Source organism: Ips typographus, linkage group LG1, assembly GCF_016097725.1.
Source record: "Ips typographus isolate SLU linkage group LG1, UJ_Ityp_2.0, whole genome shotgun sequence".
Classification (NCBI taxonomy): Eukaryota; Metazoa; Arthropoda; class Insecta; order Coleoptera; family Curculionidae; genus Ips; species Ips typographus.
This window is the reverse complement of record NC_138422.1, coordinates 25,814,014-25,839,177: the sequence shown is the minus strand read 5'-3', so window position 1 is coordinate 25,839,177 and position 25,164 is coordinate 25,814,014. Positions and strand designations below refer to the sequence as shown.

At 34.8% G+C, this 25,164-nt stretch overlaps 4 protein-coding genes across 7 annotated transcripts; 3 read left to right on the top strand and 1 right to left on the bottom strand.

Annotated features, from left to right (window-relative positions):
* Nucleotides 1-1,366: 1,366 nt before the first annotated feature.
* LOC145725917 (uncharacterized) lies at nt 1,367-2,883 on the top strand. Its single transcript, XM_081974869.1, has 4 exons — nt 1,367-1,567; nt 1,615-1,749; nt 1,803-2,429; nt 2,875-2,883. The coding sequence occupies exons 1-4, from the start codon at nt 1,520-1,522 to the stop codon at nt 2,881-2,883; spliced, it is 819 nt and encodes a 272-aa protein (XP_081830995.1). The 5' UTR covers nt 1,367-1,519.
* A 454-nt stretch (nt 2,884-3,337) lies between these two features.
* On the top strand, nt 3,338-4,576 carry LOC145734161 (uncharacterized). Its single transcript, XM_081987371.1, has 5 exons — nt 3,338-3,496; nt 3,554-3,643; nt 3,766-3,870; nt 3,929-4,157; nt 4,208-4,576. The coding sequence occupies exons 1-5, from the start codon at nt 3,484-3,486 to the stop codon at nt 4,524-4,526; spliced, it is 756 nt and encodes a 251-aa protein (XP_081843497.1). The 5' UTR covers nt 3,338-3,483; the 3' UTR covers nt 4,527-4,576.
* A 181-nt stretch (nt 4,577-4,757) lies between these two features.
* On the top strand, nt 4,758-16,493 carry Cad86C (Cadherin 86C). Of its 2 annotated transcripts, none has more exons than XM_081986937.1 (22): nt 4,758-4,995; nt 7,291-7,368; nt 7,415-7,605; nt 7,723-7,933; nt 8,972-9,156; nt 9,210-9,367; nt 9,429-9,532; nt 11,949-12,104; nt 12,241-12,742; nt 12,792-13,227; nt 13,280-13,473; nt 13,529-13,860; nt 13,941-14,118; nt 14,171-14,272; nt 14,328-14,459; nt 14,544-14,695; nt 14,749-14,958; nt 15,010-15,202; nt 15,255-15,440; nt 15,504-15,809; nt 15,876-16,106; nt 16,214-16,493. In XM_081986937.1, exons 1-22 carry the CDS (start codon nt 4,971-4,973, stop codon nt 16,374-16,376), a joined length of 4,425 nt encoding a protein of 1,474 aa, XP_081843063.1. In that variant the 5' UTR covers nt 4,758-4,970; the 3' UTR covers nt 16,377-16,493. The 2 variants fall into 2 exon arrangements, with proteins under 2 accessions (XP_081843063.1, XP_081843105.1); XM_081986979.1 differs by having other exon boundaries at nt 4,759-4,995; nt 14,770-14,958.
* A 249-nt stretch (nt 16,494-16,742) lies between these two features.
* shd (cytochrome P450 family 24 subfamily A member shade) lies at nt 16,743-25,009 on the bottom strand. 3 transcript variants are annotated; one of them, XM_081987171.1, is made up of 7 exons: nt 24,799-25,009; nt 21,794-22,216; nt 19,230-19,436; nt 18,127-18,365; nt 17,898-18,071; nt 17,660-17,841; nt 16,743-17,526 (listed from the first exon to the last, which is right to left on the bottom strand). In XM_081987171.1, the coding sequence occupies exons 2-7, from the start codon at nt 22,203-22,205 to the stop codon at nt 17,289-17,291; spliced, it is 1,452 nt and encodes a 483-aa protein (XP_081843297.1). In that variant the 5' UTR covers nt 22,206-22,216; nt 24,799-25,009; the 3' UTR covers nt 16,743-17,288. The 3 variants fall into 3 exon arrangements, with proteins under 3 accessions (XP_081843297.1, XP_081843217.1, XP_081843380.1); XM_081987091.1 differs by lacking the exon at nt 24,799-25,009 and adding an exon at nt 22,290-22,450; XM_081987254.1 differs by lacking the exon at nt 24,799-25,009 and adding an exon at nt 22,290-22,461 and having other exon boundaries at nt 17,432-17,539.
* Between the last annotated feature and the right edge of the window lie 155 nt (nt 25,010-25,164).

Genomic DNA, 25,164 nt, shown 5'->3' with positions numbered 1-25,164 from the left:
ATCGGTGATGAGTCACCACCACCTGCTTTGCAGAAATGTGAAAAACAAGCGACAATAACAAACTGCGTCAGCCGATCAATCGGGTATAAAATACGCCGATTTTAGCAGTATAGGATAAGTGTGAACCGATCAACGGTAGTGCGACCAGCTGACCCGAGAAGTCGAAATGTCGACTCTCCTCGGAAAAAGATCAAGTTAATTAGTCCGTTCTCCAAAGTTGTTCAAACGCGAAGTGACCAAGCCATTGCCAGGAAAAGCTAAGTCCTTAGCTATGACTATGTAAGTACAATTGTTAATTGTCAACTTTTTGTATGTTTACAACCGTATTGTGCATCCATTTGTGTATACCGTATTTAATAGATTTAAGTGTTATGCAAGGAAAGCTCAGTGTTTGATTCCATCCCTAAAACTGAGATCCCGGCGCGACGTTTATCGTCGTGAGTCAGTTTAATTGGTGAACCCAGAAGGGCTCATAAATTAAACGTGACATTATTACGGCGCTCTTCCAAAACATTATTTTAAACAAAATTTTGTTTTGAAAACTGACTAGCTCCAAATTATATGAGCAATCAGCATTAATTTTGTATTTAGAACAATTAAATAAATAAAGAAGATAACAAACGATACAAACAACATTAAAAAGTATAAAACTCTTAAACATCACTATTTCTTGAGATGCGCTGTTGAAAACTCTCATCTCTCAGGCATAATGTTGTAAATAATTTACATTATTTATCCTTCTTTAAGACCTTTAATAAAAAACTAGTATAAAAAGTATATTCATTTCATTAACCCGTAGAAAACCTGCGCTAGAGTTCTTTAAAATATTTTGTCACGTTTAAGGGTGCGTAGTGAGGGATGGTAGAGAAACAACTCAGGTCACAGGTAAGCCTCGTTTATTGTAAAAGTGATTAAATTAAGGAATACAGTGGGTTAATCTTACCCCTTGATTAGAGGGGCCACTGTAATCACCGGCGTCTGCATGAAAGTACGTGAAGGGCGAGTCTACTTCACTTCGCAAGGTGTTCTTGTACGGTGTAACCAATGGACCAAGTTGATAGGGTTAAGGGTTCTAACGGTCACTTCAAGTTGCGAGAGAACCCTTCTCTTTTCAGCCTGGGATCCTAAGAGGGTAGCCGTCCCACCACTTCAAGTTAGAGTCTGTTGCTCGCCGACCTCCCCCTGGGGATGACCCCAGAGTTTGGTGGTTTAGTCGAGCTACGGTGCATCTTTTACTCGTCAGCGACCTCATTATGCTCACCTTGCTGGCTGTGCTGGTTACTGGGTGTGCACCGTAACTACTAACACGGGTGTGACAATATCGTTACTTGATTTGGTTCTCTCATTCAAAATAACCCACAAATTTTAAATTAGTTAGGTTGAAGGGTTGACTTGGATCAACCCAACCACATTCATAAAAAAAGTCAAAATTGTGTTTTCTTTTTCAAATTAATCTTTAATTGTGAAATAAATATGTAACCAAATTCCTGCCTCAACTCGCTCAAAATTTGCTGTGAATATGAGTAGCAAAATCTCAATCAGAAATTTACAGTTTATCACTGTTCTTGTAAGTACTTTCGTTCCGGTAGTTACGCTTTTAAAGTAAACTTCTAGGACTCAATCAACTACGGACTGTTATACCGTTATAATGGACCATACCATCGAATGTTAGGTGGGTCCCTACTAACCGAAGGCGTACTTACTGCTGCATTGTTACTTGCTGAAGCCCTATCCCCAGTACTTGTTAATGTAAATCAACTAACTACTCAGATATTTCCATATTCACATTGAAATTATTTTAGAACACTATAATTTTGGGACATGGAAAGAGACAAGGACTAAAAGTGATACTGATTGTATCTTTGATAACTCACATTTTAATGGCAAGTAAACGGTTTTGGGTGTGCGTTCTCGCCAGGATGGTGTTTGCCTCTGTTCATCAAACGCCAAAGCTGTGCCATGCTCTTTTATTGGAGAAGGATATGAACCTGTCAAATAGGGAACGTTTAGAAAAAAATGTGAACGTGTTAAACGCATTGGGTTTGGTTTTTGGACCAATTGTGGGTGGATACTTGTTACAAAACTTAACTGAGTTAGCATTGGTGTCTTCAGCTTTGATGTTGGTTTGTTTAGTTCTTTTGAAAAAGATAGATCCTGTGGAATGCGAAAATTTATCAGACCAAACTTTAAAAACTGCAAAATCAAGTTTTCAGAACTTCAATCAATGTGATTGGAGGGTAAACTGGGATGTGCTTGTTTTAAAATACTGCTTTACAGCCAGCTTTGTGGTGTTCCTCACTAAGTTCAAACTACTTATTCTTCACAAGTATAACATTGATAGTATGGTAACAGTGGGTTTTAGTATAGCCTATATGAACTGCATAGTCTTCTTTTCTAACTCCTACACTATTACTCTAAAGGATCATTTGGTACAAAATTACCCAGTATATTTTCTCTTTGAAATACAAATTGTTTTTTTAATTATCCTTTCAATCTTAACGTGCTTTGCACCTAATGTAACAATTTTTTTTATTGTGGTTGTACCTCTTCTCATCCTTCATACTCTCACTACTAACACATGGGATTACTTACTGAAGAACAGATCAGATAAATCATTGCCCCAAGCTAGTAAATCAGTAGAATTGGTGGCTAATCTTACAATCCCTTATTTACTCTGTTTAGCCTATTATTTGTTAGGATATGTTGCAATTTTTGGGTTTACTTGCGGTCCTTTGGTAATATGTTGGTTTGTCGTAAAGTACTACAGTGGATTGGGTAAAAAAGATACGAAGACAATATGTGGTTTAAACAAAGAAGAAATCTGCTTAAGAAGAACATGGTTATCAAATTTGTGTTTGGATCGTGTGTTTTCAGGCTAAATAAACGCAAATTTTTGCAAAAATTAAAAACGTTTTCTGCTTTTTGCAAGTATAATAGGATGCAATCTCATATACAAACTAGGAACATTTAGTTGGAGTAAAGATTTACTGACTTCTCAGAAAAGAAGGTAATAATTGATAATTTTATGATTTGAAGGTAATGGTAATGACAGAGGTTTTCTAAATTACCCAATAGCATGTCGAATATCTTTGAAAGTACTTATTAATAATACATAACTAATTAAATCTTAATGCAGGTACTTTGACCTTTTACAAAAAAGATTGAGATAAAAATAAACGTATAGGTGTTTCAGTATGATGGGTTAAAACATTAAAATATCTAACGAAACAAAATAGCAAAAATCTAGTCATTTTGTATTATGGAATCACAGAACAAGAACTTGAAAACATTTTCTTCAAACCAACCAACACTAAACACAATTTGACACTGTTAGTTTTTACCTGATCATCAACATGTCAATTACCAGGAGTCCACTGACAGACGTTTGTTGTCAATTTCATAATTTTTTTGCCTTTTGTTCAACTGAAAAAAAATTGTGTAGAACGTACATCCGCTTCTATTCTGGAATGACTTCTACCAGCAATGAAAAAAACCGGTAGGCACAAGCTTTTCCCGTATTTCTTTCAGACTTTAATTGAACATTTGCGAGCAGATTGTGCAGCCAAAAGAAAATTTGAAGAACAGTGCAGAGCTAAACGTGCGCTAAACCAAAACTTGATAGCTGGTCATCAAAATATTGGGGGTGAGTAACATTTGATTTCAGAGATTAAAAAGTGGGTATCATAAGTCTAAAAATTATGAAACTGACCGTAAGAAAAGGGATGTTAAATTATAAATTATTATTTAATAACTGTTGAGTTTCAGGTGTTATTGTCCCCAGTACTTTTCCCATCCCTAAAGAAACGCATATCATCCAAAAGTCCTCCCTACCACCTCTAGATTCCATTCCTACCACTTCGTTTTTAGCAGGTTTTATTAATTAAGACTACAACAAAACAACAAAATTGTTAATCCAAACATATTTCAGACGTTAACGACCAATCAGTGGGTGTTTCAGGCTGCAAAGACTACAGACCTTTCTCTAAATCTTCTGATTTCGTTGGTCAAACTGCAAACAACCCTCTAGTAATGTCCGAAACTAGTACCCCCAAACCTATGGGGTTCAAATTCACTAAATCTGGACTACTTAGCACCCTGCAAACTCTTCGGGAACCCGTAGTGGACTATCAAGAAACTAGAGGAGTACCAAGAAATGAGTACTTAGGTGGTACTGCTTAAAAGCTTGAGGTTTACTCTAGTTTTTTAGGGAAATAACATTTTTAACATTGGTGACGTCATTGTGCACCCAAGCCTACACCGCTGCCATTACAATTTTGGTAATGTTGTGGAACTTGATGCCCTTAGTTGAAGGATTGATTTATTTTGTCCGTTTCCTTCTGGATAAAGCGATAGACATTGTAAGGACCGAGGACAACAAAGACAGAGCCATCAAATCAGTGATATTATTTGGGGAGCTCACCATCATTGTTTTCATCGTTTTCTTGATTTTTGGCTTGATTTTCATGCCGGTTTACGTTCTGATGGCCAGGCTGTTCAGCAAGATTTTCTCAATGATTGCTTGGTGATCCAGGCAAAGTGTAGGGACTAACGTAAATAATAAAGTTGTACAAGAACTTATGTTTGTATCACCTATCACGGTTTTTTCTCTAATGCACTAATTATCTTAATTTGGTGAGTTTGATTATGTAAATGACCCTTAAGCGCTCCACTTATTTTTCTCCGAAACAATCGATTTCCACCCTGTGTATAAATCGCGTGTCTATGAGTTTCTTAGCGACCGGACTGACCATATCTGACCACCCCATTCTTCCACAAGCACGCCATCCTAAGGGCTCCTCTGTACGTGTGTATATACAATTTGAAAAGGTGCGAGTTCAAGCCCTTAGGGACCGGTTTTCGTGAATGGGTTATTGCCGTTTAACTTGTGATGGTTGCTGAGATTTTTTTTGTCACCCCTACGATGACTAGGTGATTTACATTTTGATTGTGATCTAAAAAGTGTGAAGGTGATGAAAATGAAACCGCGGAAAGAAGGTAAGATTTGGTACAGTTGTGAAAAAATGAGCGTCATATACTTAAAAGTTATGATTTATAGGGTTTTTCTAAATATCTTTGAAATTAATATTTTTCTTAGACTGTGCTTGTTATTCACTAATTTTGAATAGACCAACAGAAAGAATAGACAGGCTTGTCTACTATATTATAGGTGTTATACTCGTAAGTAATATAACGTGATAATAATAGCTCTTACAAATCAGATACTATTTTATTAATTTTATTTTTAATTGAGTGGTATTTGTGTAGTTATTTTTACGTGCCACACTTTTAGCACTATATGCAATTAAATGTCTTTAAAAACTTAAAGAAACTAAAATAGAGTCTTTGTTGTAAAATTGAAAAATTACTATTTATTACCGCTTCCAGGCATATTTGAGAAACCTGTCAAGCTGTCTTGCACGTGGAAAAATAATAGATGCAGGTGATAAGCTATTTCCATCAACACTATTATGAGAATGGGTTTGCTTTAACTAATTGAAAATCTGATTTTAAGGTTGTGTTGCAAAAATCCTTTTGATTAAATGCAATAATGCGTGAAAAAATTGCGTTTTCTACGTTTAAGACGTTGTTTAAAACCTTGAACACGAACTTGTCCAGCAAATTTGTCATTCTCCAGGTATAGCAGAAAAATGCTTCACTCTGCCCTGTCTTTATCTTATAAACAGACAATGGGCAGGTTGAATCGCTGTTTGTAATTTGTGATGAAAATTATGTTTTTTTTATAAAGAGTTCCTTAAAAATAACAGCTCAATTATTCTCTGTTAAGTCAGTTGACACTTATTTGCGTGACATTGCCATTTTCAATTAGAATGTGACACTGTCATGGAGTCCGTTCTAAGTTTCTAATCCATTTATGTTGTTTATGACAGTCTTCTGAGTCTTTCCTGATTTACTTGATGAGATAACTCAAAATAAATGACATTATACCATGCCATACTTCCTTCTCTACAACGTAGCATTATCATAAATCAAATAAAAAGTTTCAGATTTTGGCAACCATCATTAGCTTTTATAGGTTTTTGTTTTGGGGTCGCCATATTAGATTTCTACTTTTTTAAAATTTTGCTCTTTGTAAACACATAGTTTTCGTTATTATTACGAAATTGCAAGACTGAATCATAACATGTGGTATATCATGGTAATCAGGCAAAAATTTCAGATTTAAATTCTAGTATTGCGCCCATAAGAAAGTTAAAAGTTGTTGATGGTAACTAAAAATCGAAACGTTGGATATCAAATATGATACTTCCACATTGTAGAAGCGGAAATGTGGCAACGTCAAAGTGTCATTTATTTTCAGTTATCTCATCAGACAAATTTAGCAAAAAAGTTAAAAGTTGTTGATGGTAACTAAAAATCGAAACGTTGGATATCAAATATGATACTTCCACATTGTAGAAGCGGAAATGTGGCAACGTCAAAGTGTCATTTATTTTCAGTTATCTCATCAGACAAATTTAGCAAAAAAAAAATAAAAACTAATTTTGAAAATTTTGGTTTTGTCTTCGAAATCTCCGAAAGGACTCGATCTGCAGTTATCCTACCTTCTATTGCACCTTCCCACTGTGCTGAGATTTATCATTATACCTCCATCCATTCTTTTGCATAATATTTGTATTACATAAGCAATTGATCTATTGATTGATTGGTATTTTTTAATATTAAAATGTCCACTTTGTGCATTAATTTGCCCATGAGGCACTACATCTTTTCCCGTGGATTCAGTTCTGAATGAATCAATAACCCTTATGCTCTAATTTGATTTAAAATTTAACGTTTTATTTCTATAATATTACTTTCATTTAGAAACCATATACATCGAGTTCCTTGTAACATTGTAATAAAACCAAAATTTGGCACTTAATCGGAGAAATTTTCATTAAACCCCGTCGGGTCACGCAATCGAGAAACAGATCATAAAATAAACAAAATATAATTAGACCGGTTTTAACGTCTTGTTCCTTATGTTAATTATGTATTGGGGTGAGAGTATTGACAAAAAAATCCCTTAACACGTGAAAGGGGTTCTTGAACCGTATAGAAAGGTTGGCATAGCCTAAAACAATCTCTTGCACGCAACTTGGATGTTACACGGTATTTTAAAACTATTTTGTCTCAAACACCCTGTATATGGTTTTTATAGTAAATAGACAGACAAGAAAATTGCCGTTGTGCTGCAAACTTTCAAGGCGAAACTCGAAACTTTCAGTCACGTAATAACAATCATTCGCGTTAAAAACGAAACTGACAAGTTTTAATTTCCCTTCTCAGCTTTTTCGGCATGCTATCCAAGTTTTCAGTCTGCCATGAGCTTCTTTGCAGTCGTGTGCTGTTGTGGTCCTATTACAGGTAGCTAATAACAATTTGGATAATTTTGTGTTAAAAATTGCAGTAGTTTCAGCCATTCTAGTTTTCGACTCTACAGCCTTAATGAACGAGGTGTTAATCCCGGCTGACGCGGCTGTAGGCTCGGTGATTTACAGACTGAGAGCGTCTGACACCGCTTTCGATTATCCTCTCACTTTTGACCTGAAAGATTCTTCCGCAGTGGCTGTAGAAGCTTTGAATTGCACCAGGTTCAATTCTGTAAGTAGCCTATATAGATAATGAAAGTAAATTAGAATGACGACTCAAATTTGTCACGTCATCTTAATTTGCTTTGATTTTTGCTATATGTATAGGTATAAACACAGACAAATTTAGGTGTGTCAAGCCAATTTGATTTTGAAGAAAAAACTTGAACCCGGACGATTCTACGATTTCAAAGTTGAGGTTCGCAATCAGAGAGGACAAGTTGGAGTGATGAATTGCTCCTTTCAGGCCACCAACGCCACCACACCTACGGAGAAGATTTTTCCAGGGGCTCCCACTATTCTGACGATTTCAGAAGGTGCTCGAAGAAACAGGGAACTAGGTGAGTTGCCAGATATAATATTTTTGGATTTTGCTTTATACAATATTAGTTTTAACGTTTCTTTTGTAATTATTTATGAGAATGAAATAAGCAGATGTTTATGTGAGAGTGAAATATGAGTAAGAACGACTGATGGATAATAAAACATCTAGAAGCCTCGGAGAAGAAGCTTTGTTCCTTCAAAAAATGCAGCGAGAGAAGAAAATAGTCTTATCTTAGGATGGAAGTTATGGAATAATACTCTAGATGAGATAGATGAGGATGGGAGCAGGCAATTATTGAATGAATACGTGTGGGAGATAATGGAAGGGAAGTGAAAATGCAGAAAGGAGGTAGAAATAGAATTTTTGATGACGTGGTAAGGGATATAGTTTAATTGCTGAGGCACTTCTGCTATGGGGTTAAAAAGAGAGAAAAACGAAAAGAGGGGCTATGTTCGTATGCATCCGTTGGTTAAAAGAGTGAAAAATTTGTTTGGCAAAATAAGCTGGTATTAAGAAATATAAAATCTGGAATCGTAAACGGGATGAAATGAAAGATAAAAAAGTGATGAAATACGTTTATTAGGAGGGATGCAAGAGATAACAGAACAACCTGGAGTGAGAAATACTGATAAAATACAACAAAGAAGAGAGAAAGAAAGTGAAACTGAAAACAAGAGAGAATGAAGTAAGTTGAACTACTTTTAATATTGGGAGGAAAATACTAAATCATCTTTCCCCCCTGTTGGAAGAAGTGGAAGATTAGAACATAAGGGGTTTCCTGGAAAGTGGTGTCATTGGGTAGTAGGTTGAGGAGGTTGAATTTACCTTGTGAAAGTAAGCTTAGTTCCTAACGTGAATTTGAAGTAAAAATGCTTAGAACTCAAAGAAATAGTTAAAGTTTCAAATTTGTTTTCCATTGTAACCCACAAAATGTATGACATATTTTGAGCACTTGTTATAGGATCTACATAAAGTTACAGCTGGTTGATGCAGATAATAATCTGCACTTAAAAATATCTGAACTAAATAAATAAAATTTAAAAATGTTTTGTAGGAACGCTAATAGCCAAAGGAAACCCTCACAAAATGAAGGCAGTTTACATTGAACTGTATGGTACTGTCCAGTTTGGTATTCACCAGAAGTTAATTAACGAAAAAGATGCACAAGGTACTATCGTACTATTAGCCCCTTTGGACTATGAGACCAAAGCAGTACACCATTTAACTATTCTAGCTAATGTACTACTTTCAAATTTTAAAGTACTTGCAAAGTTAATAAGCTTTTTCTAAAGGATCCTTGGACCAATATCAATGAGGACACCAGAAATATTGCTGGTTGGCCTTTATTAGTAGCGGTAATAGACGAACAGGACACCCCTCCAGTTTTTACGATTGCTCCACCGACCACCACTTTGAGTCACACTCTTGAAGTGGGGGATACCATCTTAAGGTAAGGTACAGTTCTTTACAATTAAAGTTTTAAAATCGTTTACATTTTGGATGGTTTGCAGAGTGCACGCTGAAGATGGTGACCGTGGACAACCTAGACCTATTAGGTATTCTCTAGATCCTGAGGATCCTACCAGTTCAATGTTTCAGATAGATGAACAAACTGGTAAGTTGTAAGCAGGTAGTATCATGTTATTACCTATTTTGGCAGAAATTAGTGTGAACATAAAACGTTCATACACTCTGTGTGGGATATTCAAAAATACTCTTCAAACTTAATCAAACACCAACTTGCCAAGCTTCATTAAACTATTAACTATCCACAAACACGAAATCCTCGCATACCGCGTCCTCGAATTTCTTTCGCAATTACTTTAAGGAATTATTTCTCATATATGAGTCATACACGTCCAGCCTTGCCAAACAAAAGAGTTTCCTTTTGTACGAACAGAATTTCCATATAAAATAAATATGCAGTCAGAATTTCCGCACGTCCGGAAACTCGTAATAGGTTATCGGGCACGAAACTATGCTACAACTGGAAAATTTTGGTCTCCTCTAATATGTGAGGCCTTGGTTTACTAATTGCACGTAAAGTTATTAAATATTAAAACAGTCCTTGATTTTTCTAATTGGATGTGTAAAGTGGGTAGCAAAAAATGTTTATGACCGGACATAAGGGATTGGGGTCGACGTGGCACGCACACACTTTCCATTTTTGCACTTTTGCCATTTCGATTTTGAATTTCATTTCTGAAGGAAAGGGGAAGCACGCAAAGCTTTCACTCTTCTCATATTGAGTACCTTTAATCGCAAAAGCTGCAAACGGAAGCAGAAAATTGCTATTGGAAATGCAAAACGCTTGATGATGGCCTAGATTCAGATTATGAAAAGCATTTTAAGTAAAAACTTTGAAAGTCTTTTTATTACTTAATTTCTTTGTTAATGAGTGCGTTTAAATTAACTACATTGCTCTCTCCTTCGGCTATTCTAGGTCCCCATCTGGCTGTTTAATTCCATTTCTATTAAATATCTTCAAAAGTTTCTTGGGTCCTTTTACAAGACGATTTTTTAACAAGTTTGTTTGGTATTTAAATTTTCCCTGGAGAAAAATCCTTTTAGTGTTTAATATTATGCAACCTATTAATGGTAAACGCTTTTGAAAATGACAATTTTTTGTTCTGGGATGTTTCCTGCTCAGCTATTCCTAAAGGCTAACTCTAAATCTTTTCTCTATGTCAGGGTTCTATACAGGGTGGTCCAGTTTTAAATGTCAATAATTCACCAATCGATAAATAATCAAAAAATAAGTTGACACGCATTATGTCATTTTCCTGAAGAACGCTTCCTAAGGAAAACACAGACCACCAAAATTCAGTTTTGAAAATCTTTTTTTTGCTACAACTGTTAGACAGTCAGACTAATTTTATTCTAAAAATTTTAGACTAATATCGTAGCATTTAATGCCAAAATTGTTTACTTTCATCAATGAAGAGTCTGAAACTTAACTTTTACTATAAAAAATAGTTCAAAATTCGATTTTTTCAGTCTTAAAGCAGTGAAGCGTCTAGAAGTCAAATTAATACTGACAAAGCATGAAATGGCATATTTAAGCCTACGAAAAATGTAAAAATAGTTTTTTAAGTCTGCTATATCAAAAACTTACTTCAATTGCAAAATTTAAGCTTTTGATGTCACTTTCCATTAGTTCAGAGTCACTTCTTGGTGTCCATGTCAATTTTCAAGGTTGAAATGTGTGAATTTGTTGTAAAAAAAAATTTTAGATAAAGTAGTTTTTCATGGCTACAAGTCAGTTTTCAGATAAGTTGAAAAACTTCAACTTATCTGACTACAAAGACAGTTTTTAAGCCTCTCAAGTAAATTTTCACAGTTCCAAAGTAAATTTACTGGTTTCTAAGTCAATTTTCAAAACTAAAGTCTTTCAATTTGTCTGGAAACTGTGAAAACTGGCTACAAAGACATTTTTTAAGCTTCTTAAGTCAATTTTCACCGTTTTCAAGACAATTTTTATGTTGGGTTGTGTTGGTTTTGGGTCTTTGAACGTAATTACTCAATTTTTTCGTAAACAAAACTTCAAATCAAAGTTTTGTAATAGATACTTATTTTGTCAAATTGAAAAAGTAAAAAAAAACGGAAAATTTGGAAAAATCTCCAGTGACATAGAATATAAGGCAGAAAAATGAAAACCAACTTTTTGTATTTACACCACTGGACAGTTTCGATTAATGGAAGTATTAATTTTATATGTATTTGTTCTAAATTTGATTAAAATTGCTCCAGCGGTCTGACAGTTATGACAAGAAACTGACTTTTTAAACTGAACATTTGTGGACTGCATTTTTCTTGGGAAGCATTTTTCAGGAAAATGACATAATATGTATGTTAACTTATTTTTTAATGGGCTATAGAATGGTGAATTATTGACATTTAAAACTGGACCACCCTGTACTTACTCTTACTCTGAAATTTGTAGCGTATAACCGTAATTAGCCTGAGTGTTCTCTAAAAAAACAGTCCCTGATACTCACATGTTTCTAAACTTACAAGCAATTTTATTACAGGTGACTTAAAACTAGCTGTTCCTGTTTTAAACACCCTGTCGCTTTCCACCCAGGGTCAACCGATCCTCTTGAAAGTAACAGCCGAAGAGGTACGGCAAAATTCACAAGAAGCACCTTCACAATCCAGCACAGTTCAGCTAGCTTTAATTCCTCCAGGTAAGCAGAATTTATCTGGGAATAAACGAGCATTATACTGGGTATTGGGAAACGTTTTTACTTTTGAGTGATTAGAAACTAATATTAATTATACTAATATTATCTTCTTTTAATGACTTTTCTATTACAAAAAAAGGTAAGACATCAGGTACTCCAATATTTGGATCCATGGAGTACCATGCCCTTCTTGAAGAGAACGCCCCCATTGGAACCATATTAGAGTTGCACCAGGCTGAAATCACCACCGAACCTGGAGACGTCATCACCTTAGAGCTCACGAAGAACAATGGAACCTTTGAGATTATTCCTAGTGTTGTGGAAGGCTTTGCCGAGTTCAGGGTTATAGTGCACGATAATCGGTTGCTCGACTATGAAGCTAGGCACCAGGTGGAGTGCTATATCGTCGCCAAAGAACTAGGGAAAGGAAATTACACAGCGAGGGCGAAACTTAACGTTTTTTTGATTGATGTAAACGACAACCCTCCTCAGTTTGTAAAAAGCCAATTTACTGGCACGGTACCTGAACATGCTAACGTTGGTACCACTGTTTTGGTGGTGGAGGCTGCGGATGTCTATAAAGAACCTGGCAGTAAAGTCAAGTACCTGGATTTGGTAGGAGCTGGGAGTGAACTTTTTAGGTGAGTTTTTATTAAACAACTGCAATAGCATTACGATTTTTTTGTAAAGTTTGGATCAAGAAACTGGGTTGATCACTGTCGCTAACTCTTTGGGACTGGATGCAGAAACTCGTCCTCAAATCCAATTGGAAGTTCGAGCTGCAGACGAAAACGGAAAAGGGTTGACTGCATCAGCAGAGGTGTTGATTGCGGTCTTGGATATCAACGACAACGCACCCCAATTCGACAAGGATGTCTACGAATTCATTCTGAATATCGATAGAATCAGTTTTACCACCCAAGCTTTTATTAAGGCTTTCGACTCTGACGTCCTCCCTCCGAATAATGAGGTTAAGTATCAGTTACTCACACCTAATGAGGACTTATTTCTCAATGAAGACACTGGAGAGCTTTTACTGAAGAAACAATGGGAACCAGACGATTTAGTCAGTCTTAAAGTGAGAGCTTACGACAATGGAGTTCCTAGATTATCTAGTGATGCCGAGGTATGTTGATACATATTTTTTGGTAAGGTTGTTTGGTGATATCAAGTTTCAGATAAGAGTATATCCTCCAGAGTCAAAGACGCGCAAAATGCTGTTTATAGTACCAGAAAAGTACCCAAACAAACATAATACAGAGAAAACGTTAAGTGAATTGACTGGTGGCAGAGTTGTAGTGGAAGAAATTAGACCTTATACAGGTTATGAACCTGGGGCCACTTACGTCACGAGAGATCAAAATGGCGACAAGTAAGTGAAACTAAAACCTGGCGTTGGTAAGAGAATTATTTATTGTAATATTTAGGAGCGTAGTCGTGGCAACAGTACATTACACCAAAGACTCAGTGGTGGACATTAACAGAATTCAGCAACTGCTCGACGATCAAAATCAGCAACAGCAAACTATAAACAGGGAGAATCAACAAAATACCATCATCAAAGAAAAAGAACAAACAACTATCAAGCAAAGTTCTAGTGGTGATTTGCTGTGGTTACTAATTTTGTTTATAGTTTTGGCCATTTTGACTGCTATTATATTGATTCTGTGCTGTATATGTCGGCCCTGTCCATTGTATATTCCTCCAAAGAGGAAACGAGTTAGAAGCTCGGATGTTGTGGAGAAATTGGTTGTTAAAGGTTAGTTTCATTCAATATGAGTTTTTTGATCAAATAATCATTATTAAACCTCAATATTCATCCAGTTTTATCTGAATTAGGTTCAGGACATGGTCGAGAAACAAAATCAGTTCAAGTTGCTGAATGGTTTGGAAGAAAAGAGGCTTGGAGCGCTGAAAAAGAGGCGGTGCCGGTTTTAGACGCTGAAATCGACTCCCTCAGAAGACACGAGATGGAACGTGGATCTGATCGGGGTGGCATCAGACAGCCAGTATTACAGTAATCCTAACAAATCTTCGTATTTCTAGTACTCATCATTTTTTGGTTTTAGACAGCAACGATTCCAACATACCTACTACCATCCCCAAGAAGCTGCTAGAGAGCATTTGTACTACCGTGAAGGGAATGCTGATATTTTAAGACTAGTGACTAGGTACTATAGGTTGTTCTTCCAGAGAACCACGTAATACATTTTTAAAAATTAATAGAGCTGGGTCTGACCCCCAGCATCTAAACGGACCTTTTGCAGAACATAGTCAAAGCCAACCATTTCTAGTGGACAGTGGCAAAGATATTTTAATGAGACGCTTTATAGATCAACAACAAGCAGAAGCTTCAAGGTATTTCCTTACTTTGTATGTACAAATAGAAAGACCATTAAAGAGAAAGCTTGCTCTTCTTGGTTAACTTTCTCTATGCTTAAGGGCACAGGTCTTACTTCCCAACGCAGTCAGCAAGCTTCAAACAGAGCAAGAATTCCTTGAAGCATCTTTAAGACAGCAAAACGCTTTGCTAAGACAATTGATCCTGGACAAAGAACGTGACCTAAAACTGGAAACCCAATCTCTCCCAGCAGGTACTTTGAAAAATCGTTAATTTTAAGGTTTTTAATTCAGCTTCAAAAAACAGGAACGTACATTCTGTCCGTAGGGACTCAGACTGATCAGGACATGAGCACTCAGACTGAGCCTCAATACTTAAGACCCCCAAGAAGACGGGTTCAGTCTGATTGGGAGCTGAGTGACGATGGGTCTGATGAGGAAATTGCCATTATTAAGGCAAGGGCGAAACGTCGGCACAGAATAATTAAACCTAGGAAGATCAGAACGCCCATTTTAGGTGAGAATTTGTAAATTAAGTAAAATTTACAAAATGTTCTGCTGATTGTAGAAGAAAGTGAGGTGGAAGTGGTGGACAAATACGAAACCTCACACAAACAAACCAGCATCGATCAAGGGGTGGACGCTTTTACTAATGCCGCCCCTAAAATCAAACAAACGCGCACAAGCCAACTGCGCCAGCGCAGAGCCAATAGCGAAACTTCCCAAAGAAAAAAATCAAAACCAAAACCGCCCAAATCCAAGTAAGTTTTTCTTAATTTAGTAAAGTAAACATAAGAAAAATTATTCTTTCAGATCCGCTTTGAGACGAGAAGTTTTAAAGGAAATCTCCGCTTCTTTGGATCAGAGCGAAGACAGTGACAACAGCTATCAGAAATCCCGTGATGACCCTCGATACTCAGATGACGAATACTCAGAAGACAGTCTGGAGGACATTAGTCCTCGTTCTGAACAAACCATAGAAACCTCAAGTTATAGCAGGTTTGCGACAAAAAATTACACTTTTGAGAATGCCACTCACAATAATTGAATACTTTATGGTAGGCAACAAACGCAATCTTCTGAAGCATTTAAGTCCAGAGCTTCTGAGTCACTAGATCGTCGAAAGCAAAGCTCAGAACCGCCATACCGAAGCCCTAGAGGACGTCGAAGGCTCAGCACTGACTCAGGCCGAGTTAAGCAACGCTACAGTTCCGAATCTGATTTAAGAATGATGAGTGCTCAGAAATCTTCTAAAGTGTCTCAAAAAGGCAGCGTTAAAAAGAGTCAAAGCCAAATTGATTTGGGCAGCGCCAGAGGAGCTGAGGGTAAAAAAGGAGAGAAGAAGTCAGAACCTAGAAGGGTGTCTAGGTGAGTTTTGTTAAAACAAATGATCAGAAAGTTTCCTTTTGGTAAGTAACAAATAATAATTACTAGGTATATGGAGTGGTACACTAAGAAGCAGAAACCAGTAAACGAAAAACTTGAAAAACCTCCTCTTGATAAAGGCAACACAGAAGTGGTGCTCGATCCAGAAAAGATAGTAAAACCAATGGTAGAGTCCAGACTGTATAAAGAAACAGTGTCCAGCTCTGGAAAGAAAGCGGACAGTGTCAAAAAGTCTAATCTTGGCCCTGAACATCCGCTTTTACAACATTCAGAACACAGGTATTTTTTTATTCTTTTCAATTAAAATTGTTTGAAAAAAACTATTTAAAAAGTGTATCTACAAACTCAAGACATTGTGATGAATGCACTTTTATTGTATGTCGCAGATTCGAATGCCAGTTTCCAAAAAAACGACCGGAAGAAGACGCAGATAGTGGAATCGTGCTCACTAAACCGGAAATGGCTCTCAAAAAGAGTATATTTACGATCGCCTACAATGATGTACATACAAAACAGTTACGACCTGATAGTTCTGTTAATACTCCTTAAAAAGATCTTTCAATAAAGTTCCTTTCTGGGATTAAAATTGGTGTATTTGAGTTAAAAGATGTTTTATTGTAAACTTAAGTGTAAATATATTTTGATGAGTAAAACGTTTCAGTTTTAGTCTGCTTTAACATACTGGCCTAATTTGATATACAGGATGTTCGAACAAAGTTAAGAAATATTCTGGTTGTGAAAAGTGTGAGTATTGTTGAATAAAATAAAATTATTGTCAGTTGTTTGTACACAAAACGAAATATCCAGTGTTGCAAAGTCAAACAGCAATACACTGTAAAAGCCCGTATAAAAATCACCTAGAAGAACCTTTAAAACAAAAACCAATCAACCTTTTTCCATATACAAAAACCAACATTTTTTACTAAATATATAAATTTTATTGAATAAAAGCTTATCACAGGATTTATGGAAATGCACGTTACAGTACAAATAAATTTAAAAACAAGTAACACAATCATATTTTACCAATTTATCAGTCCATATAATGCATATGTCAGGCGCCAAACATATTAGTCAATAGTTTGTTGTCATCATTTTTAATACACGTGGAGTTGAGTTGAGAACAGTGTAATACATACAAAGTATTCCAAATGGTTCGGAAAAGTTAACATTAAAAGCTGCAAAAATGAAATTTTGAAATATCAGGTCAGTTTAAAAATTATTGAAATATATTGACTTAAAGGCAAACTCAAACAAAACTTAATTGAGAACTAAAATTTGTTGATTTGTTTCGAAATAGCGAGATTTTAAAAATGATCCGGTTGATGTGGGCACTCAGTTTATTAAACTGATTTTTTATTAAGTTGCATTTTCAAGCACACAATGGAATTTTTCGATAATAACCTTAAAATATAACTTTAATCCTAATGCTATCTAACTAACACAAAACATATCACATTTTCACATTCGATCTTTAAAAGTCATACAAACGGGTGACTTGGGTGACACCAAAAACTCAAAGGTGACTTCCAATGGTTGGTGCACGCTGATCTCAAACTTTTCAACCATTTTTTCTAGAATTACCGGCAAAACTTGCTCGATAAATCGTTTTCCCGGACAGATTCTTTTGCCGTAACCGAAGGGAGTGAGGAGGTAGGTAGCTGCCGCCATTGTTTCATGTTTTTCTTCGTTCAACCACCTAAAAATGTCCTCTAGTGTCTTTAATAGTCAGTTCACATGTCACACACACATAATAGTAAGTCCACAAGTGCCGCATTTGTGTACTGTGATTTACGCAAATACTGCACATGTGAATTTACGATTTTACATACCTTTCGGGTTTAAACAGTTTGGCATTTTTAAAATTCCTGTCATTCTGACAAGCTGAAGCAGTTTGGCAAAGCACCACACTTCCAGCGTTGACATGGTATCCGGATAGATCCAGGTCGCATTCTGTCACTCTGGCAAGAGCGTGCACAGTAGGAGAAATGCGGAAAGTTTCCATAGAACAAGCCTAAACCTCAAAAGTAGTTTAAATACCAAAAAAACAGTAAAGCAAAACACTATAACCTTTACGTAAGATTTCGATTCGTCCTGAATGATTTTCTCCTGACATTCCGGATTGGCAGCTACTTGGTGCAGCAACAAAAGCAGACTGTTCTTCAAAGTGAAGATTCCGGCAGCCAAGAAGTCCACAATTGCCGACTTTTTCTCACGTTCGTCAATGTTGGCACTTAACACCGACTAAATTTCACATTATAAAAATTTTAACGGATCAAAAAATTTAAGAAAAACCAACCTGAAACACAGCACTGTCTTTAACAGAATCGTCCGCATTTCTGATGAGTTGAGAAGCAAACTCGTACATATTTCTCTCGCTCTCGCACAATCTCCGGTACACTTTAGTGGGAAAAATTTTCCAGAATGGCAAACCGAAATAGGTGTCCCTACAAGCTTTGAAATGTTCGTGGACCTCATTGGCTAAGTTTATGGCTGCTTCACATTGTTGGTCTTCAATTAAGAAGCCCATTCTTCTTCCTGACAAGAATTCATAAAAAAGTGTAAGTAATAGGAAAACCATCAAAATGTTAGTGTAACTGTTTTGTCGTTGGTTCTAAAAACTGACCTCTTAATCAATCTCAAGATGTTGAAGAAACTTCAGTAAATCATTCTTTTTCAAAAACCAATAATAAGACAGATGAAGAAGTAAAAGTGAATGTCATTTTTTCAAAAAGAAGGATATCTTGCTTTTTCGTTTTTTAAAAAGTCTCAGATTTTTTACTTGATTCGGTTATACAATCACTGTATAGGAACATGTGATTTTTTGTAAATATTTTCTTTTTTTTTCTAAAGGTACTGTCCTGTGTGTGGAGTCCACTAGATACATTTGTATCACAACAATGTTGTACAAAATGCTGGAAACTCATGTTTCCAGTCTACAAAGCAAAACATGTTTTACTCGCTATGTAAGACAGGAAACATGAGTTTCCAGTATCTTGTTCAACATTGTTGCTATACAAATGTATTCTTCAGTAGCCTTCTCTATATTATCTCTTTTCAATCTGAAGAAAAAATGGTGGACGCACTAATTCCAACCCTATTTGCATAAACTAAAATGTGCCATAAGGAAGACTAAGAAAATTGAATTATTAGTAATGAAAAGCAACATTAATGTGATTTATTATAATATACCGGATGATACGTGGGTGACCCACGCACGAAATTCAAAGTCAAGTTTAATTTAATGTTTGGTCGAGGCAATAAAACGTCTGCCTCGATTCCAATTAACATAAACACGAACGTTTTTTCACCGGAAAAATGCCACAAGGTTAATGTTATTGTTGTTTTTTACGGAATTCGCAGACCATTTATAATAAAGCGCACTGGGGCTCCCGCACTTACCTAAAACTAAAGCGCAGGTTGCTTCCAGTCCTAATCGACCAGCCAGCTCATCCAAGTTGTGAATCAAACCGGTTTGATCTCGTTTCTGTTTGATTAAGTGACACCAATCGTCCGCAATTTCTTCCATTTGTGGTAGAAAATCGTGGATTGTTTTGGGGCTCGTCAACACTGTGGTTAGGGAAGTTCTCAAAAATTGCCATTTTTCACCTAAAAGATGTCATTTTTAAGTAACAATGTTGTTTTTGATAAACCATGCACATAAACAAATTTGAAATAAGACAAAGACTGTGGATAAGGCAAAAGTTCATAAAAGTAAACTTATAAAAAAAATTTGATAATACACTTTATAAGATGTTTTTCTAGGTAAATGTGTACTATAGTGTTCGGTTACAGATTGAACACTTCTGAACTGATGTGTACAACGTTAGATTTCAGTTTCATTAATTTTGTACCTTTGTACTTTTAAAATCCTTATAATTTTTATCACAATCTGGAAAGATGTTTCGTTAATTTATATAAATAATGAGGAATATTTATCTGATTGACTGCGAAAATTTCAATCTGAATCTAACCAGCATTAATTTCAAATTTGCTTAAATTTCAAGTTTGATTTACTTATTTACTTCGATTGATTGTATAGATATTTACTTCGATTTTAGAACATGTCAACTTATTGCTTATTTTAAATGGGACACCCTGTAAATTTTTCAAATAAGTAATCTAGTACAAACTTACTTTAAGCAGGCAAATATATTTTCTATGCTGTTATATGTTAGAAAATATTTCCTCAAAACTGGTTTGCTAAACGGTTAGCAAAGTTTCTTTTTTGTTTTGCAAACAGGACAGTAAATATTTTTCAATAAATAATATTGCATTATTACACGGACAAGCAAATATTTGCTTTGATTTTAACCAATTATTATTAGTCTTAAACAGAGAATAAGATAAAATTAAAAAAATTGGAGTGTTACATTTGAAAAACTATGAGTAAATGACAAATTTCCCATAAAATGGTAAATATCTCAGAAACGGATACATATAATTATTGATATTATACATAAAATGTCCAGAATTTGCCATGACACACAAAAATGCAGACTTTATATATATCTATCATAGATAATTCATTAAATTGATCTCCTAATCTCTCAAAGTAACTTGGTATCTTTTGTCTTAAAATACAAAATGTTTACCCACTTTTAATCGTACAAATACCCATTACAAAGCATGTCCTATGACAATAACAAGCTGTAAATTCATCAATTAAATATTAATTTTCTCATTACAATAATTACATTCTAATTTATTACACTAAATCGCGTCTGACTGGTTTACCAACAATGCAGTATAAAAATCAAACAAAAATAGAATCACGTTACAATGAAATACCTGATGTGAATGTTTTGAATGTGACGATTGCATACATTCAAACCAAGTTGTTGATTAAAGTGTACAGGCTATTAAAAATCGCAAACACTGTATACTAATCATACATTACTATTTTTATACAGGGTTATTAAATAGTTTCGAATAGTCATTTTGTATTTATATTAATGTATCATGGACAGTCTATCGATTCTTTTCAGCTCAATCGAAATATTTAGCACCAAACCACGTAGCTTTTTTGTATTTCAGTTTGATTTACTTATTTTTTCATTTATTTTTGTATTTTTTTAGATATTTACTTCGATTTTAGAAGATGTCAACTTATTGCTTATTTTAAATGGGACACCCTGTAAATTTTTCAAATAAGTAATCTAGTACAAACTTACTTTAAGCTTTAAGCAGGCAAATATATTTTCTATGCTATTTTATACGTTAGAAAATGTTTCCTCAAAACTGGTTTGCTAAACGGTTAGCAAAGTTTCTTTTTTGTTTTGCAAACAGGACAGTAAATATTTTTCAATAAATAATATTGCATTATTATACGGACAAGCAAATATTTGCTTTGTATTTAACCAATTATTAATAGTCTTAAACAGAGAATAAGATAAAATTAAAAAAATTGGAGTGTTACATTTGAAAAACTATGTGTCAATGACAAATTTCCCATAAAATGGTAAATATCTCAGATACATATAATTACTGACATTGTACATAAAATGTCCAGAATTTGACATGACACACAAAAATGCAGACTTTAGATATATCTATCATAGATAATTCATTAAATTGATCTCCTAATCTCTCAAAGTAACTTGGTATCTTTTGTCTTAAAATACAAAATGTTTACCCACTTTTATATACTAATCATATTCATTACTATTTTTATACAGGGTTATTAAATAGTTTGGAATAGTCATTTTGTATTTATAGTAATGTATTAAGTATGGACAGTCGATCGATTCTCTTTAGCTCAATCGAAATATGTAGCACCAAACCACGTCATCTAAACTGTCAGTATACAGGGTGTTTCTTAATTGCGTCCTTATTGAGTTGCAGATCTAAGAAACACCCTATGTGCTATATCATTAGTAAGTTTTATTTTTTGATCACTATGTACTAACTTGTTTTTTTCTGGCTAAATTTCACAAGATAACTTAAGGTTATAAACCAAAACTCACCTTGTTCATTAACCAATCCGGTGCTTGCATACCTTTCCGGATGTTCTCTCCTATACTGAGCCACAGCCTCTGTAGGAGGTCGAATAGGGCACTTGCCAGTGCTCCTCAAAACTTTTTCGATATCCCCCCTATCAAACACACTAATAACAGGAACGTTGAACAGCGCCTCCTCTTTGAAAATTCTCCCGTATTTATCTTTCATCTCCTTGTAAAATTGGGGTATTTTACTAATTTGGTACCGTCCAATAAGGAACAGCCACCCAGTACCGATAAGAGGCAGAGCCAAAGGTCCGGGAATATTTTGCACTTCTTTGCATTTAAAATCTTGCAGTTTTTTCGTCTGCCAAGGCGGCCTCAATCCCATTAGAATGAAGAATAAGGCGGCCAGTACTAATGTGATTATGTCTAACATGTTGTGTTTTGCTGTGGTAAAAAATAATAACAATTAGGACAAGAAAATTTCCAAATTAAGTGTATAAAGCAAATCTTAAGTTACCTGGTGGTTAGAAGTGATTGTCGGTATTGTATTTCACTTAAAAACCCGAATCTTTAGAAAAAAATGTAAATAGCCTATTTGTGTAGCTTTGCTTATCGAAAATCAAACTGAGGTTGATTAAGTTTAGTGTGCTGTCTGGCTTGGAACTTGTTTACATGCGTATCTTAAGTGATGATAACCGAAGGCATTTTGTTTATTAAAGAAATCGTAAGCTTAGCAACAATTATTGTTAACGATAAGGGAGAACAAAAGAATTAAAATGTGCTGTTAATTTAAGTGAGAATTAAAAATTTAGAGAAAAATAATTCTTTTTCAAAATACTAAGTTTACACCAAAACTAAAACTGTTTAGTCATATGCAAATAAAGTTGTTTAATGTTCGTAAATATATTAAATGAAAAGAAAATAGCTAAATGTATTCCAATTTCAGCTGGACTAGAACCAACAAGTTAGAAGTCGTCGGTTCGAATCCAGCTAAAAGGAAATTTTAACTAACGTGCAAATGCCAAAAATTATTTCCTTTCATACAGTTAAATAAATTAATTGAAACTTATGTTACTTAAAAATTTTAATCAAAACTCAAAACCATTATACTATTTGTACTACTCTCAGCAAAATATAAGCTCTGCTTGTAGCAAATGCTACGAAAAATCAAAGATTTTAGCCTGAATATTAAGTCAGAAATTCAAAATTTGATCTTCAGGCCTTAAAATTTGACTTGCAACCCTGCAAGTTTGATTTTCATGATAATATTTGCGTTATTGCAACGGTCGAACTTAGAACAACAGAGCTTTCGTTTATATCTTTGTTTTCTGAGATATACAGAAAACAATGAGTAAGAAAAGAGAAAACAATGAGTTAGACAAAGATGACAACAAATTTCGTAAGTGATATGTGTCAACCTGTCAAAAGGAATATGTCGTCATGCGGCAGTTAAAGTCACATAACATAATGAGACTAACTGGCATCTTATGATTTACGTCACATCCGCTTCGGCAAACTGACACATGTCACTTACGAAGCTTGTTCTCGTCTTTGTCTAGCTTATACATTTCTAATGGTTTCTCGTCTCTTAACACTGGTTTCCTATGTATAATTTTGAATTTTCTATTAGCGTTTCAAGTTAAGATTGCCAGTGGAACTAAAATCGGGCAACACGTTCTTAACCTAACATTATAAATAATATGACACTGTCACTTTATATTTATGAAACCAGTGCCAAATTCCTAACCAAAAATCAATGTAAACAAAGGAAGAAATGACAGTTGGATTGCCCAAAACTGTTTTCAAAACTGATCACCAGAGGGAGTATCTCTTATCTTGAAACGCCAATATTTGTGTGGAGTGTATGCCATATAAGTTTTAACGTTATGACATTGACATAAAATGTCAAAAAGGATTTTTGATTAACGCTGCCAACTTAATAATAATGACGGACTTTAGTAACACCCTTATGTTTTCTTTCTGATACTACCCTTTTAATGGCAGTAATACTCATTAATTTGAATGTGATAGATTAGATAAAAAATAAACTAAACTAAACTTATCTTAATAAATATCTAAAGCTACCTGATGATATAGCAAATAAAAGAAAGCATTGTAAAGAAATTGAGTTAAAAAGTGTTAAAAGCCACAAATTTGATTTCTTCATTTATAAAAACTAAATAATACTTGAAAAACTAAATAAACTATTGAAAAATGAGCCAGAAAACTAACAATTTCATTATCAAGTTATTTTTGTAACTCCAGTTTGAGTCCAAATTTGACTGCAACTTTACTATTATTCTCTCCTTAAAAACGGTCCAAAAACCTGACAAACTAAACCAAATCTTTTTTTGCAGAAAGTTTTTTTAACAACAAATTGTACATACAAAATCAGAATTTTGTCAAAAATATGTAATTTTTTCGTCTTTTTTAAAATCGTTTAAATTTTTAATTAATGTAAGTAATGTTGTAAATATTTTCATAATTTCTGCACAAGTAAAAAGCCCTTTTAAATTTTCTTTTAAAATAAAGATTTAGAAAACACGCAATAATGCAAAAATTTTGATGATTATGCGGTAGTGGTATTCCTAAATTTTTTTTTTCAAATTTGCTACTAAATTTAAAAAATCACCAAGATAAACTCTAGTCATTATTAACCAAAATTTACTTCGTCAAACATTTTTGTTTTTAAATTTGAATAGATTCACTTGTTGAGCTATTTTAATGGTACTGTTTTAACTTCACATACCACTTTTTTAAGCAAAATATCGTGGGAGATGCTAAAAATATTTGTTTGAAGCACCACACCGTAAAGTCGCAACTAAAACCACGTTTCGCTCGACTGCAACAAACAATTACATTTCGTCTAGCAAATTTTTTCGTACAAAAAACTCTATGACCAAATTGACGGAAAGTGTTTCTAATTAAGCGTGACGCGGAGAAAGTTGCGTTTAGATCGCCGTGTATTTCGATTCAAGCAATAATTATGGTTTTTCGAAACGTGCAACTAAGCTACGACAATTTACCTGCTATTTTTGGGGAAAAATCAAAATTCAAACACGCTTTTCCATCGAACCATGATTCCTTAAAAGATCGCGTTCGAATTTCCGCGTTCGCGCATCTAACAACAACGAAGATCGTTTACCGCTCGCGTGTAGTACCCATGATAGTACCAAAACATTGAACCGTAGAACCCGAGAACGGAATAGTTGAGGGCAAAAGGCATTGCTCTCCGCCTGGCCGCTGACGGAAGTATGGCTTTATTAATCTAATAATCCGCGCCATTGTCAGTGCAACAACGGGTTTTCAATGGGGGAAAACATTTTAGTAATACACACAGTAATTCCCAATATTTCCAAAGTTTATACCACAAAATAAACCACTAAAAATTC